General features: G+C 30.6%; 1 protein-coding gene across 2 annotated transcripts in view; it reads right to left on the bottom strand.

Moving 5' to 3' along the window:
- Positions 1-2,965: 2,965 nt before the first annotated feature.
- Positions 2,966-13,509, bottom strand: part of LOC143078606 (uncharacterized) — a 28,346-nt gene continuing 17,802 nt past the window's right edge. The window contains exons 5-7 of one of the 2 annotated variants that reach the window (XM_076253464.1): positions 12,867-12,979; positions 11,005-11,123; positions 2,966-7,449 (exon numbers count right to left, since the gene is read on the bottom strand). In XM_076253464.1, the coding sequence (XP_076109579.1) occupies positions 7,264-7,449; positions 11,005-11,123; positions 12,867-12,979 (418 nt within the window). In that variant the 3' untranslated portion in view covers positions 2,966-7,263. Of the gene's footprint in view, positions 7,450-11,004; positions 11,124-11,152; positions 11,248-12,866; positions 12,980-13,509 lie in introns of those variants that run through there. The other variant, XM_076253470.1, reaches the window with a different exon arrangement.

Below are 13,509 nucleotides of genomic sequence, written 5' to 3'. Positions count from 1 at the left end.
GGTGTTCAATTGTTGTTGCTTGTAACTTGTTAATGTGGTTCACAAATTTTTCTCGTTTCTCATTTAGACTGTTGCTTTCCTGTTTGGTGGGTTTACACTATCCATTTTTGGGGCCCTTTATAGCTTGCTGATTGCTGTGAGCCAAGGCTCCATGTTGAAGATCGTACTTTGACCTATAATGGTTTACTTTTTAAAAATTGTGACTTTGATGGAGAGCTGTCTCATTGGCACTCATACCACATCTTCCTGTATCTAAATATATGATAGACAGAGTTAACAATAGTGTTTTGCAGCAATTGAAAAGGATCAACCAGTTTTTCACAGAAATTCATTGGACTAGTATGAACTCATTGTATGATCTAAAACATTTTCTGGACTAAAATATTTATGTAATTGTTTGTTTTTCTTTATCTGTTACATAATGAACAACAATGGAAGCACATCATAATGAAAATATCTTCATAGGTAAAATTAAAATAGTTTTGTCATTTGAACTAATGGTTGGGTGTGTCAGACAGTTTTACAAATGTTATAATCTTTTTGCCAAAAACAGTTTTTCAGTTTGAAATATTTCTAGAAATCAATTTTCCAGTTAAATATTATAAGTCGAGATTTTTCAAAAAAAAAATTACAAATCTTGAAATGTTTTGATTTTTTAATTAGTAACTTTGCTTCTCTTTTGTTTTAAAGGAAATTTGCTCAGTCAATTTTGCTTGATTCCTTGTTGAAGTTTATTTTTATGCCCCATTTATGGGCATTATGTAACCTGGTCTGTGAGTCCGTTTGTCCGTCTGTCCTGCTTCAGGTTAAACAATTTTGGTCAAAGTAGTTATTCAACTTGAAACTTAGTACAGATGTTTTCTATGATATGATCTTTTGAATTTTAATGCCAAATTACCGTTTTTACTACAATTTTCATGGTCCAATGAACATAGGAAATGATAGTGTGAGTGGGGCATCTGTGTACTATGGACACCTTCTTGTTTTCAGTTACAAAAAACATAAGTAAAATTGTGAAAATGAATTAATACTGGGTCTGCAAAGATTTGTTGCATGTTTTGCTTAGTGTAGTATTAGAGGGGACATTGTATATTGTCTGTCAGTTGGTTGGTTGGTTTATTCCAGTATATGCTAACAGGAAAATTGTAGAAGAATGTAACTTTGTCAGTGTACATCTGATGAAAATAATGACGATGATCAGATGATGATGATGAATAATTGCTTAATGTCCAGCGGCAAACACTTGGTCCAGTAAATCTAGCATAAATTTGACCCCAACCTTGAAGTAATTGAAACAGAAGTTTTCATCTTTAACATAATACCCCAAATATACACAGAAAAAAGTCCCATTTCTGTGTATATTTGGGGCTTAAAGTTATAGATAAGAACTAAAACATTTTCTGTTGCAATTAGTTTGAGGTTCGAACTTAGTTTGACCGGACTACAATTTAAATGCATATTTAGGATTAGAACATGTCAATGTAATGTGAAAATGACTCCTGCTTGGTACTATAGACCTACAAAATTAGCTATATTTTAAATATGCTAAATCACAAGACAACATATCTGCTGGACATGTCATCAATCTGGACACAGTATTCTAATTCCAGGCAGATCCAACTCTGCTCTTTCTCCTAAATACTCCTTGTTCATGAATGAAATAGTATATAAATAATAATAATTTTCAAGTCTACGGTTTGACCTGGCTGAGGATGTTTGCTGGCAGTAAGTCATAAACTATGTAAATAAATTGAGATGATTGGTGTAGCTGTTCTCAAATATACATATGCAACACATTTTTTATCTTTATGATTTTGGGAATTTCTGATGCCAAAACATGGACTTCATCATTTCTAGATCTTCTAATATTATTTGGAGGCTACATTCAATGAATGGCGACCTTGGAAGACTAATTATTTTTTTGTTCTGTCAAAAATAGTAGTAAGCATGTTGTTATTGGAATGTGCCAGCTGAAGGACGCCTCCGGGTGCGAGAATTTCTCGTTGCATTGAAGACCTGTTGGTGACCTTCTGCTGTTGTCTGCTCTATGGTCGGGTTGTTGTCTCTTTGGCACATTCCCCATTTCCATTCTCAATTTTATACTTAGTTTTGTCCTGCATCAGGTTGATGTAGTTTGCCATAAACTTATGGTTATGGTCACATTAATAAGAAACATAGTACATGTGTTCATCTTAATGTAATCAAACCAAATAAAGGTTTGTTTTTTTTAACAAAATAGAAAAAAAAAGAAGAGTGTGAGCATGACATGGTCTGTGATTGACAATTTTTGTTTTTTGGTCGTTTGTAGTCTGCTTTACCAGTATTGTAGAGTTTTGATTTGTTTCTATGTACCTTGTTCTGTCCTTCCACTGATCAAGAATACGAAGAGAAATTTGAGTGCAATACAAATAGTTCAAATAGGCACTTTTTTAGATGTTTGTCCAATGCCTACAGCCAAGTCAGTGGTTGTCCAAGTATAGTTGTAGCATCCAAGCATTTTGAGTTGAACATATTGTAAATGTTCATTAAACTGATGTAGGTTTTATTTTTGTCACATACAATGAGATCTTTTTTTCTTTGTGCAAAAAATAAAGCTTAAACAGTTTCCAGATACTGTCTTGAACTTACAATTAGGTATGAGCTTTTGCTTTATGTTGGAAGGCATTCTAAGACCATGAGATGAAGATTGAATGATCACAAAGCCACTTTCAACACTTGTGCTATTTCATTGCGGTCAGTTTTTATTGGTGGAGGAACCCATGAAATGAAGAACAGCCTACAAGCAGTTCTTTACATTTGAGTTTTGTCAGGTCTTTTTTGGGCTGCTATAAATATCTTCACTGTATACCTTTTTCTATTTCAGTATATCAAACAAAACTACAAGTAATGATGGACTCGTAATTCATCAAAAAAATCATTTGAGATTTTTCTACGGAACATTGCATAATATAAAACAAGACGAATATATTTTTAATTTATTTTAATTTTTTTTTGTTATTTTTTTTTCAATTTCACATGTTGAGATATTTCATATCAGAAAACAGATAAATAGTCATAAACAACAAGATATCAATGTCTGCCTACACTGTTGCTGATCAATATCATTGAGCATAGGCATTGTACAAAAATACAATTTTATATAATTTTCAGAAACGATAAAATTCTGGTACAAATTTTCAGATTTTACATACCAAATTTGATCTTACAATATTATAATATTATTTGTTACCAATCACTGTCAAAGTGATTGTAACCAATCAAATTTGGTATGCAAAATATAATTTTACCCACAATTCCATCCTTCCTAAATTCAAGATCATAAGAACACTTTTTCATATCATTATTTTGTTAACATTTTAATCTCTGTTCAATTAAAGCTCACGAAGGATTAAGAAGATAAGTTGTTACAGTTGTGCATCATAATTTTATGATTTTTTTTTCATTTTTCACTCCCTACATATCTTACAACCAACCACCCTTATCCAACCCTATATTTTTTTCAAGATTTTTTCCCCTTCTTTTCCATTTTTCTCGCTCCATATTTACAGCACGATATAGGTAAAGAATATTCAAAATAAAGTTGTAAATATGTTTATTTACATAACATGAATATTCTAATATGGAGGTGCTATATTTTTATACTTTGAACATTTTACATTTGTGGGTGCCTGGTTTTTCCACTTTTTTATTTATTTCTATTTTTTCCTTACAAAATAGCATGTTTTTTCAATACTCATTCTCATTTCCATGTCATAGAAAATTTTGTACAAACTAAAAAAAATATTAAAACAACATAAAATCATGACACATTGATGTTTAAAATGAGGTATTAGTAAAATGTTTTGATGATTGTCAAAATGCCCTTTCATCAAATTCATTCTAGGGTTATCTCCCTTAGACCATTGCTATACATACAAACAAGGCACCCACTTTACTGATCATTATAAGTGCTGAGTTATATTTAGTATACATTAAATCACCTACAAAATGGTGATAACTCCAGCCTAGATTTATTTACAATACTTTGGGTCTTACAGAGGTTATGGGGAGATTAATTATTTCTGTTTATTAATAGATGAAATTATTCTGAGATCAAAAGGTTCATGTCTTGGACATTTAATCTGATTACATGCTGAAATCAATGCTTTTTTTTTTTATAATTCATGTATTTTTATACATTTTGTCCTAATAAATATATTTCAATATACTCATACATAACTTTTGTATAATTCAGTGGTGGATTTTATATTCTGAAGAAAAAAAATACATTCATAATTATCCTATAATGGTGCCAGCCATTTTGTGGAAGTGAGTATCAAGACCTGATGAAAAAATAATATCTTTGGCATGAATATATATACTGCTAAGCACAGGGTTGGGGTTTGAAGGGTTTGACATAACTTGGGGAGGGAAATTGATTGCAAAAGCTTTAAAAAATAAATGGCTGCACACAACATTGCAACCTCAAGAGTGAAATTTGTCTAATACTGCTACTTTAAGGTGGTTCCTAACACTACAGGGTGATAACTCTGTAAAATCAGCTAAACGTTTTAATTACGTTATGTTGTTAAGGGAATATTAAGCTTCTAAATGATCAAAATTAGTATTTTTCAAACTGCTATATAACCAGTGTAATTTTTCTGAAAAAAACGGTTGATTCAAATTATTTGAAATTTTTATATTTTTGTCAAAGGGACAAAGTATATACTTTGTCAAAACTTTAAGAAATTTAAATGAGCCAAATTAATTTTAGTGAAAGTGTTGGGTACCACTTTAAATAGAACATAGCTTTTGACAGATTTCACTCTCCCACTCTGATTGATATTCACCTTTTCGGTGGAAAACAGAAGTGCTTTCTGCCAAGTTTCTCAACTTTCTGTTTACCCCCTTTTAGAACCTCAAACTATTAAAAGCAGATTATATACATTCACAATATTTTTGTGACGAGTGAAGTGCAGTTCAGCACATTCAATTTTACCATCGAGAACCATGTTCACGTCAAAATAAAAAATAAGCCATGCAAAGCGGTTGTCAAATAAAAAATTATAAAAATAAATATGATTAAGCATTTAAAGCAGTTAAAAACTTAAGGGTGGCACCATTTTAGCAATTTATCATTGTTTACCTATAAAATATTTTTAATTTCAAAATACTGTTTCTTCCCTTTCAAATATACATGTACAGACAAACTTCCCATTAATTTTTAACACAATTTAGACTAGAAATTAAATATTACCAAATTATTCATAAAATTCAAAGAATCTTCTATAGTTTACAGAGAATAGAGATTAAGTGATGAATGACGACATCAAAAAACCTTAGTATAATTAGATTGCTGAAATCGACATCTGTAATTGACAGTGCTATTTTACATCTGTACCAGGTGAGATCAGATGTTAATTACCGCTGACTCAGCAACTACAGTGTTTTACTAACAATGTACTTTATACATCATTAGTAATTAAACCTGCTGACTTAGTATCAAGGCCAAAAAGCAAAAGATTATCATTTTATAACGGCATACTTGGCAAACAGTATTTACCGAATTATTTATTTACAGCAATTTGTTAGATGAATGAATCAAAGAGTTAAAATTTTTGTTCTTCATCAAAGTCTCTTGTTCTTGTTTCTGTGCATTTGAAACGAAATTCATATCAAATCCTGACGGAAAATCCTCAAAAGGGACCTCAAGTTTGTTTCTGTGTTTTCGACTGAATAAAAAATCTACCACTGAATTTTAATATTTGCAAACGAATGAAAGGCACTATTTTGATCCCTGGATTTTAAATTTAACATACTGAAAAAATTATTAATTTTATAACACAACATAATATCATTGTAATACAAAACTAACATTCTAATCCGCAACTATCTTCAAACCAAATATATTATGCTTAATTTTTGTGAACACACTTCTAAAATTAGGTCAATTGTTAATTTCTTGAAACTTGAGCAGTAACAAATTTTTTGTCCAAAAATGATGAAAAAAAGTTTGATTATAACATTTTCAATTTTGTCAATATAAGCCAAAACATTCTTCAGTTTTTTTTACAATTACAAGATTACTTGAACACCAATCCATCATTGTTATCATCAATTACAGGTTAAATCGAGCCAAACCTATGTCAGTAAAATGGAGAAAAATATCATTAACCGAAATTAACCTTGAAGCATATGATCTGAACAAATAAATCAACTAACAAACAATTTGATACATATTTGAAATATTTGCTACTGCTCCAAAAGGATATCAAGGCTTTCCCAATTTGACAAGCTTGATTCTTTAGTTATCAATTTGTATTTTGAAAACGTGCTGTGTGTTCATGTTTCTAAATGCATATTGGGGACCAAAATTAATCAAAAGTCAGGACATGATTTTGAATTTGATGTGGTATTTTCTGATGACAGACTTTTAAGCCTAAATGTCAAGCTAAGCTGACTTGATGTGGTTACAAGTTAATGAAAATCATTACAAACTCTAAAAACGTTGTTTTGATACAAACACACAACACTTTTCTATAAACCACCATATTAGCATGTAATTACTTTGAGACATATCTTCCGTTTATGACTAAAAATGAATGACTATAAAAAATAATTATATACATCTTTAAAATTAATGTAATATCTTAATCTCCGATACATAACAAAAAAAACGACCACAAAATCAAGAAAATCGATGCAAACCAATATTATTTCAAATCCTACTTGGTTATAATTATATTAATATATGGACTAGCTTTACAATAAATGTACAAAGAATTGTACAACTCAAGACTAAAAATAGAAAGTCGCTAATCTTTCCAACAAGTATAGTCTATGCCCAGGAATGAATCTCTCTACTTCCTCGCCAATATCTCCTATCAACAATCCGTCAAATAAAACAGTTCTGAGGAGGGATCATGCTCCTCTAGTCAAACTTAACAAATATTTAGCACTGATAAATAATATATCACAATTTGTATCAATAATTCTGGTTCCAATAACGAAATAGGATTCCTCATTGCTGAAATCGTCATGTTTTATATTTTTCAACGTCATCCTTGTATGTACAGGGTCATGTCTATGCCGACAAGTGCGAAACAGTTTCAACATGTTAAATCAATGAGGACCTGCGATTGGAAGCTAGCACCTAGTGCAGTAGTAGCTTCAATGATCACATGACTTCAGAAATGATTCCCGATTGGATGATGAAAACTATTCCCTAGCCATGTGACATTAAGCACTATTTTGTGAATGAGTAAACGATTAACAATGACTTTATCAGGACACGAGACCTAAGGATTTCCTTTTCTCAGCAAGTTTTTCTTTTCGCAGTTCCTTTAGTCTTGATTGAATGATTTTTCTCATCACTTTGTATTTGTATTCTAGCTGGGAACAATATTCTTTTTCTTCTCTGTCAAGAACGATAAGAAAGTTTGATAATTCTGGTAGGCTAAACGCATCCCACTGAAATTATAAAGTTGAATGTGATTAAAAAGTTGAATATAATAAATTATACAGTTGAATACAATAAAAAGTTAAAAATAATTGTAATTTTTTTTTTATTTTCTGAAACATTAACAAGATTTATTTGTATTTTTGTCCATCTGATGAGTTAAGCCTTTTTCAACTGATTTTTATAGTTCGTTCTTATGTTGTAATGTTATACCACTGTCCCAGGTTAGGGGAAGGGTTGGGATCCTGCTAACATGTTTAACCCCGCCACATTATTCAGGTATGTGCCTGTCCCAAGTCAGGAGCCTGTAATTCAGTGGTTGTCGTTTGTTTATGTGTTATATATTTGTTTTTTGTTCATTTTTTTACATAAATAAGGCCGTTAGTTTTCTCGTTTGAATTGTTTTACATTGTCTTATCGGGGCCTTTTATAGCTGACTATGCGGTATGGGCTTTGCTCATTGTTGAAGGCCGTACGGTGACCTATAGTTTATAATGTCTGTGTCATTTTGGTCTTTTGTGAATAGTTGTCTCACTGGCAATCATACCACATCTTCTTTTTTATATTATAAGCAGAATCAAAATTCAAAATCGACTATGGTTATGTGTTGGTTTTATTGGGCATGTACTGGTTATGTGTCATGGATACCACATTTGCTTTTGTTTTCTTTTATGGATTGGTCAACTCTATTTAGCAAAAACTTTTTCAGTTGTTCACCCTTTCTTTTACTTTTGTAATAAACCTATTCATTTTTACCCGTAATTTAAAAGTCACCTCTTTTATAAGTCTATTTGTCAATGGTCCAGAGGGTGACCTTTATACACATGTTTGACTTTATATCCTTGGCAAAGTGTGTGTTACTCTAATTTATGAAAACATCATACAGAATAAGCAATGGTACATGTATGAACTGCAAACAATATTTAATTCCTCATAAATTTGTCTGAAACATGTCACATAAACCAATATGTCATTAAGTTCATGTCGAGCACGCTGGCATATAATTGAAAGTTGTTCAACATTCTTTGAATGCTGAAGTACAGATTTGTCACAAATGACATTTGTAAATGAATAGTGTCAATTATAATTATATATATTTTTTTTCATTTGTAATCTTTGCAAGGAGATAAATTGAAATGTTTATGTTTTTCATCATAAGTTTGTAGTTAGTTTTATTTTTCGATGAGTGGTTATTTTATTATTATTTTATCGTTGTCGTTGTTTGACTTTGAAGTACATTATTTCAACAGATGGCAGACGGACATATGCAAAGAATATGTATAATTTCTTTTTGATGTGGTCTCCTCTCTGAAAGACGCCAACTGGTGACTGATGAAGAATTCGACTAATTACCACAAAAGATGTTGTTACCAGTTCTTATATCATCATAATCATAACTCACTAGATGATTAGCACAAAACAATAGTTATTACATGAAAGTACTGCCAAACATCAGTAATATTGTTACCTTGACCTTGCTTGACCTTACATTAGGTGTGTTCTAATTTGTGTCTATTTTGATGTTGGAAAAAATGATGAATGTGATTTTTTTACGGATTTATTCACATTTGTAGGGAAGAGATTTTTGTAGGAACTTCCACAGATACTTTATAGAAAAAGACCCAAATTGAACTGTTAAACACATTAACAATTTTCTCCTCAATTTGACTTTTTCATTAATTGCAACTAAATGAACATTACAATGTGTATGCCACACAAAACTGGCATCTAATGCCTCATATTAAAGGGTTGTAAAAGCTGTTTGAATTTTTTTCAGATATATATACTGAATGAGAGCTAGAAGGATAACAACATGTGCAAGATTACATAGAAAAAAATTAATGTTATATGGAAATAAATGATAAGTTTGGTGATTCTGACAACATAAAATATGATTAAAAGAGTCTTAAAATCATGTTTTACGTCATGAAATATTGGGTGGATTCATTTCTCAATTTTCCAGATACATAAAAATTCCCAATAAATACCAAAACTTTTTTTAAATCATGTTTCTTTAACATCAGATTTCTAAATCTTAGGGGATACTTGATACAGCGACAATCTTGCTCATCAAAGTAAAAAGCCCTAGCACAATAATGGTTGGGAGAAAGATGAATTTTATGATCAAAGATTGACAGGAATAAATAAACAATGTTCACCTACTTATCTGTACACCTTGTAAATCACAAATTATTTGGCAATTATAAACACATTTTCTTCTAATGATAATTATGACGATTGGACTGTGCCAAAATCAGATGATCTCTAGAAACCAAGGTAGAGTAATCTTGACAGAAAATCTTCCAAAATTATTCACAGAACAGAAAAACTTAAGACAAATTATAAATCTGTCAGAACAAACATTTTATCCTATCACCAGTAATCAGTAAAAAGTGCAATCAATTAGATTTATGTTTAAAATTGGTTATCTGATTTTTTTTTTCTGGCTTTATCCACCATTGAAAAAAAAAACCTAAAAAATTATTATATTGGTGCACTTATAAATCTGTACTTACTGATAGATTATGATACTTAAACATATTTATTTCTTACTGAAATTCAGAAATTATTGAGATGAGATAGATGTTTAAAAATATAATTTTGCATTTTGATAGCATTAATTGATCATTATGCAGCATTTCCTGAAATCTTACATTTTTGTTGATTGTCGAACAATAGCAATAACAATAAAATGCAGGCCATTATTTCTGAATGTACAATATTATTATTAATATTTTTATTGGTTTCTTTTGTTTTAATCACATTTTTTTAGCATCTGCCAAGTCTATTTTTGCTCATTTAATTCATCAATTACTAAAAAGTGATAAAAAGCTAGCTAACAAACTACATTCTTCACCTAGTAAAACTAAGTCGTCTCTAGGCATAGATTTAGACACCAATCTAAACAAATTATCTGATAAATTTTCATTATTAACTTGTTCTAGAATATTATGATTAAAAAACTTGATCAGGTTCCAAGAATATTTTTATCAGATCTATTTTTCAATATAAATATTTATAATGTCTGCTATCAAATCTGTTTTCCTTGATTTCGATCTATTTTACTAAAGCAACAACCTGAATCAAGGTTTCTAAGAACAGAATTACTGGAAGTATGAAAGCTTACATGTATTTTTATTTAGTCAGTAGGACATAACAAAATATACTGGGTATCTGATAATCTTTGTTCGTGAGTCAAGTTTTCAATGAATTTACAAATGATCAATTGTCTAATCATCAACATTGCTTCAAATGATAAATTATGAAATTGGATCAAAAATAAAAGCGACTTCTTCTTTAAAAAATGTTTCTGCGTTCAATTAACTCTCTAGACTTGCTCTATACATCCTTTCAAGGGGAAGAAATGTTTTTCTTGCATACATCTGTTCTAAATACCTTCTTGTTTCTACAAGTATACATGAATACTCTCTTACTCTAGCCATGATGGTTTAAAACAAGTTTTTCGCATGTAAATCAATCCCATTTTCTTTGCACCTGTATTTATTAGGACTTTTTCCCTAATGTGTTTAGAAAATTTGATGCAATCTTTTTAGAAATAAACCTACCATAATATCTCCCGTTTCATTTTCCTGAAGGACCAATCTGATATAAGACAACTTGTCTGGGTCCCATTCAAGTGAGGTTAGTAGAGGACATTCTACATCAGGAACCCTCCGCAGCTTTACTGTAAACAGAAAATAAAACATAAGGCATCAAGACCTAACTATAATAATAAGACAATTTGTCTGGGTCCCATTCTAGTCAGGTCAGTAGAGGACATTCTACATCAGGAACCCTTCGCAGCTTTACTATTAACAGAAAATAAAACACAAGGCGTCAATACTGAACTATATATGTATATCATTATACCTTAAAACATTTTCAGTGGTTTGCAGTTGAATTACAATTGATAAGAAAGACTTCTGCTTCATTCATTCAATTTCAGACTATCCGGTAAGCCCCATCACCATGATCTCATGACCATACAAAAAGCGACTGAAAAGCCAAACGAAAAGACCAGCTGCATCAAAGATGATGACTGAAGTACACATTTATACTATATGCTTTTCATGCTGTCAAATACAACAAAATGGCACTGTTAATATTAAATGTATGAAGAATATTTTTTTAAAAAACTTATTCATCATTAAAAAAGTTTCCCTGATTCAATAAATTTGTCAATAAAATATAGCCTATTTTTCCATTATCATCAAATTGACCCCTTCCTTGACTTTCCTTTGCTGCTAATAAATTCGGAGCAGTTTCAAAGGTCTAATAATGATACTATAAACCAATCATACAAAACATGTTCCCCTACAGCTAAATATACAGTCAAGCAGCTTTATACATTATCTATGGTTTGTAATTAATGCACACAGCTGAGTAGCAACATGCACTTTTTCAACAAAACATTAATTATATGTATTCCCTTGACAGGTATTACCTATCAGATATGCTTTCCACAGGTTTGTATATTACATGGTATATATCTTCAAGCTGATTGTTATACAATATACTATGTGTAGCATGTCTTGCAGACAATATTTTCTGCATAGTAAGTGGAAAGGAAATGTACGAGATAACTGTATAATTCTTTAATTAACCACGAAATAAATGTATGCATGCAAAGTATTCAAATGATTCATACAAGGATTCCTATGATACCATAAGATATAGTTTTATTAAATTCATTAAAACAATATCTTTTTATACATCAAGGCAAAATAATGTTCAGAAAGGAAATTTTTCAAAGAAAACTGTGAATAAAAATTGGCATACATTTACAGAGAATCAGTGTGTTATCAACTTGATATCATATTCGAAAAAAAAATCTTCATTATAAGTTCTTGAATCAAACACAGGGAGTTACTTTTAGCAAAGAGTACTTTGGACATCAATCTTGTTTCATTTTTTAAATCATAACACTGCAGCATTAATACCGCTATTACAATATGTTTAAAAGGAAATATTGGGTAATGAAAAAGCAACCATAGAGTCATTAAAACATAGAGATATATATGCAGTTTTAAACAAGTGTCTATACAAGAATTTCTGACACCAGGAAGTAATTTGGCACAGCACATACCTAAGAAATTGTCTTTTTTTTTAAATTCTAGCACAAAAAGATGCCTCTTTTTCTTTTTTTTTTAAACTTAACATGGGACGATTGACAAATTGAAACTTTCAACATTCTTGTGCTATTTCATGGTGGTCAGTATTTTATTTGAGGAGCAAACAGGAGTCTCTGATCACTGATCTTCTGTAAGAAAACTGACAATCCTAATCAATTAAGATGAGTCAAGTGCAACCACACAATCAGGGCTCCAACTTACAACTTTAGTGTTAACAGTAGTTTAACTACTCAAACCACTCCACCATTGAGGCCCCAACAATGGACGAGTAAATGAAGACATTATGTTTGACTTACCTATCTTACCCCTGCTGCTGAGTTCCTGCTCATACAGAGCAAACTTTCTTGGATTATCCAAGATGTGGAATTTCTTCAGAAGTAAGGCTATTACTTCTTTTGAGGATGATACACTAAAAAAACGTTAGAAATGTGTAAATACATATATAACCTTCAATCAGAACAAAACTATATATAACAGGCTATTATTTGAACTTGGAATTATTTTTAACTATGGAATTTGCATAATTTCTTGTGTTTAAAATTCTTAATGAATTCTATGTTTATTTGGTATTATGATGTTTTGAGTGGTTCATAACACTTTCCATACAATGTATTTTGGTTAGACAGTGTTGTGCGCAGCACAGTACATTCTATTGAAAAGATACTATTTTCTTTGTACTAAAAAGTGTAGTGCACAGCACAGAACATTATAATACAGAATAAATATGGTATTTATTAAAAATTTCAATAACAAGAAATTAAGCAAATTCCATAATTAAAAATAATTCCAAGTTCAAATAATAGCCTGTTATATATGAAATGTAACTATCTTATTCAATTTTTGAATGTTGGTCAATAAATAAACATCAGAAAAGGCAGTTGTTCATGGCCTTTTATAGCTTACTATGTGGTATAACCGGTAGTTTTATGCTCAATGTTG

Source organism: Mytilus galloprovincialis, chromosome 1 (genome assembly GCF_965363235.1).
Source record: "Mytilus galloprovincialis chromosome 1, xbMytGall1.hap1.1, whole genome shotgun sequence".
In the NCBI taxonomy this organism is placed as follows: domain Eukaryota; kingdom Metazoa; phylum Mollusca; class Bivalvia; order Mytilida; family Mytilidae; genus Mytilus; species Mytilus galloprovincialis.
The sequence above is the reverse complement of the archived record's forward strand: the minus strand, read 5'-3'. Positions and strand labels throughout refer to the sequence as shown.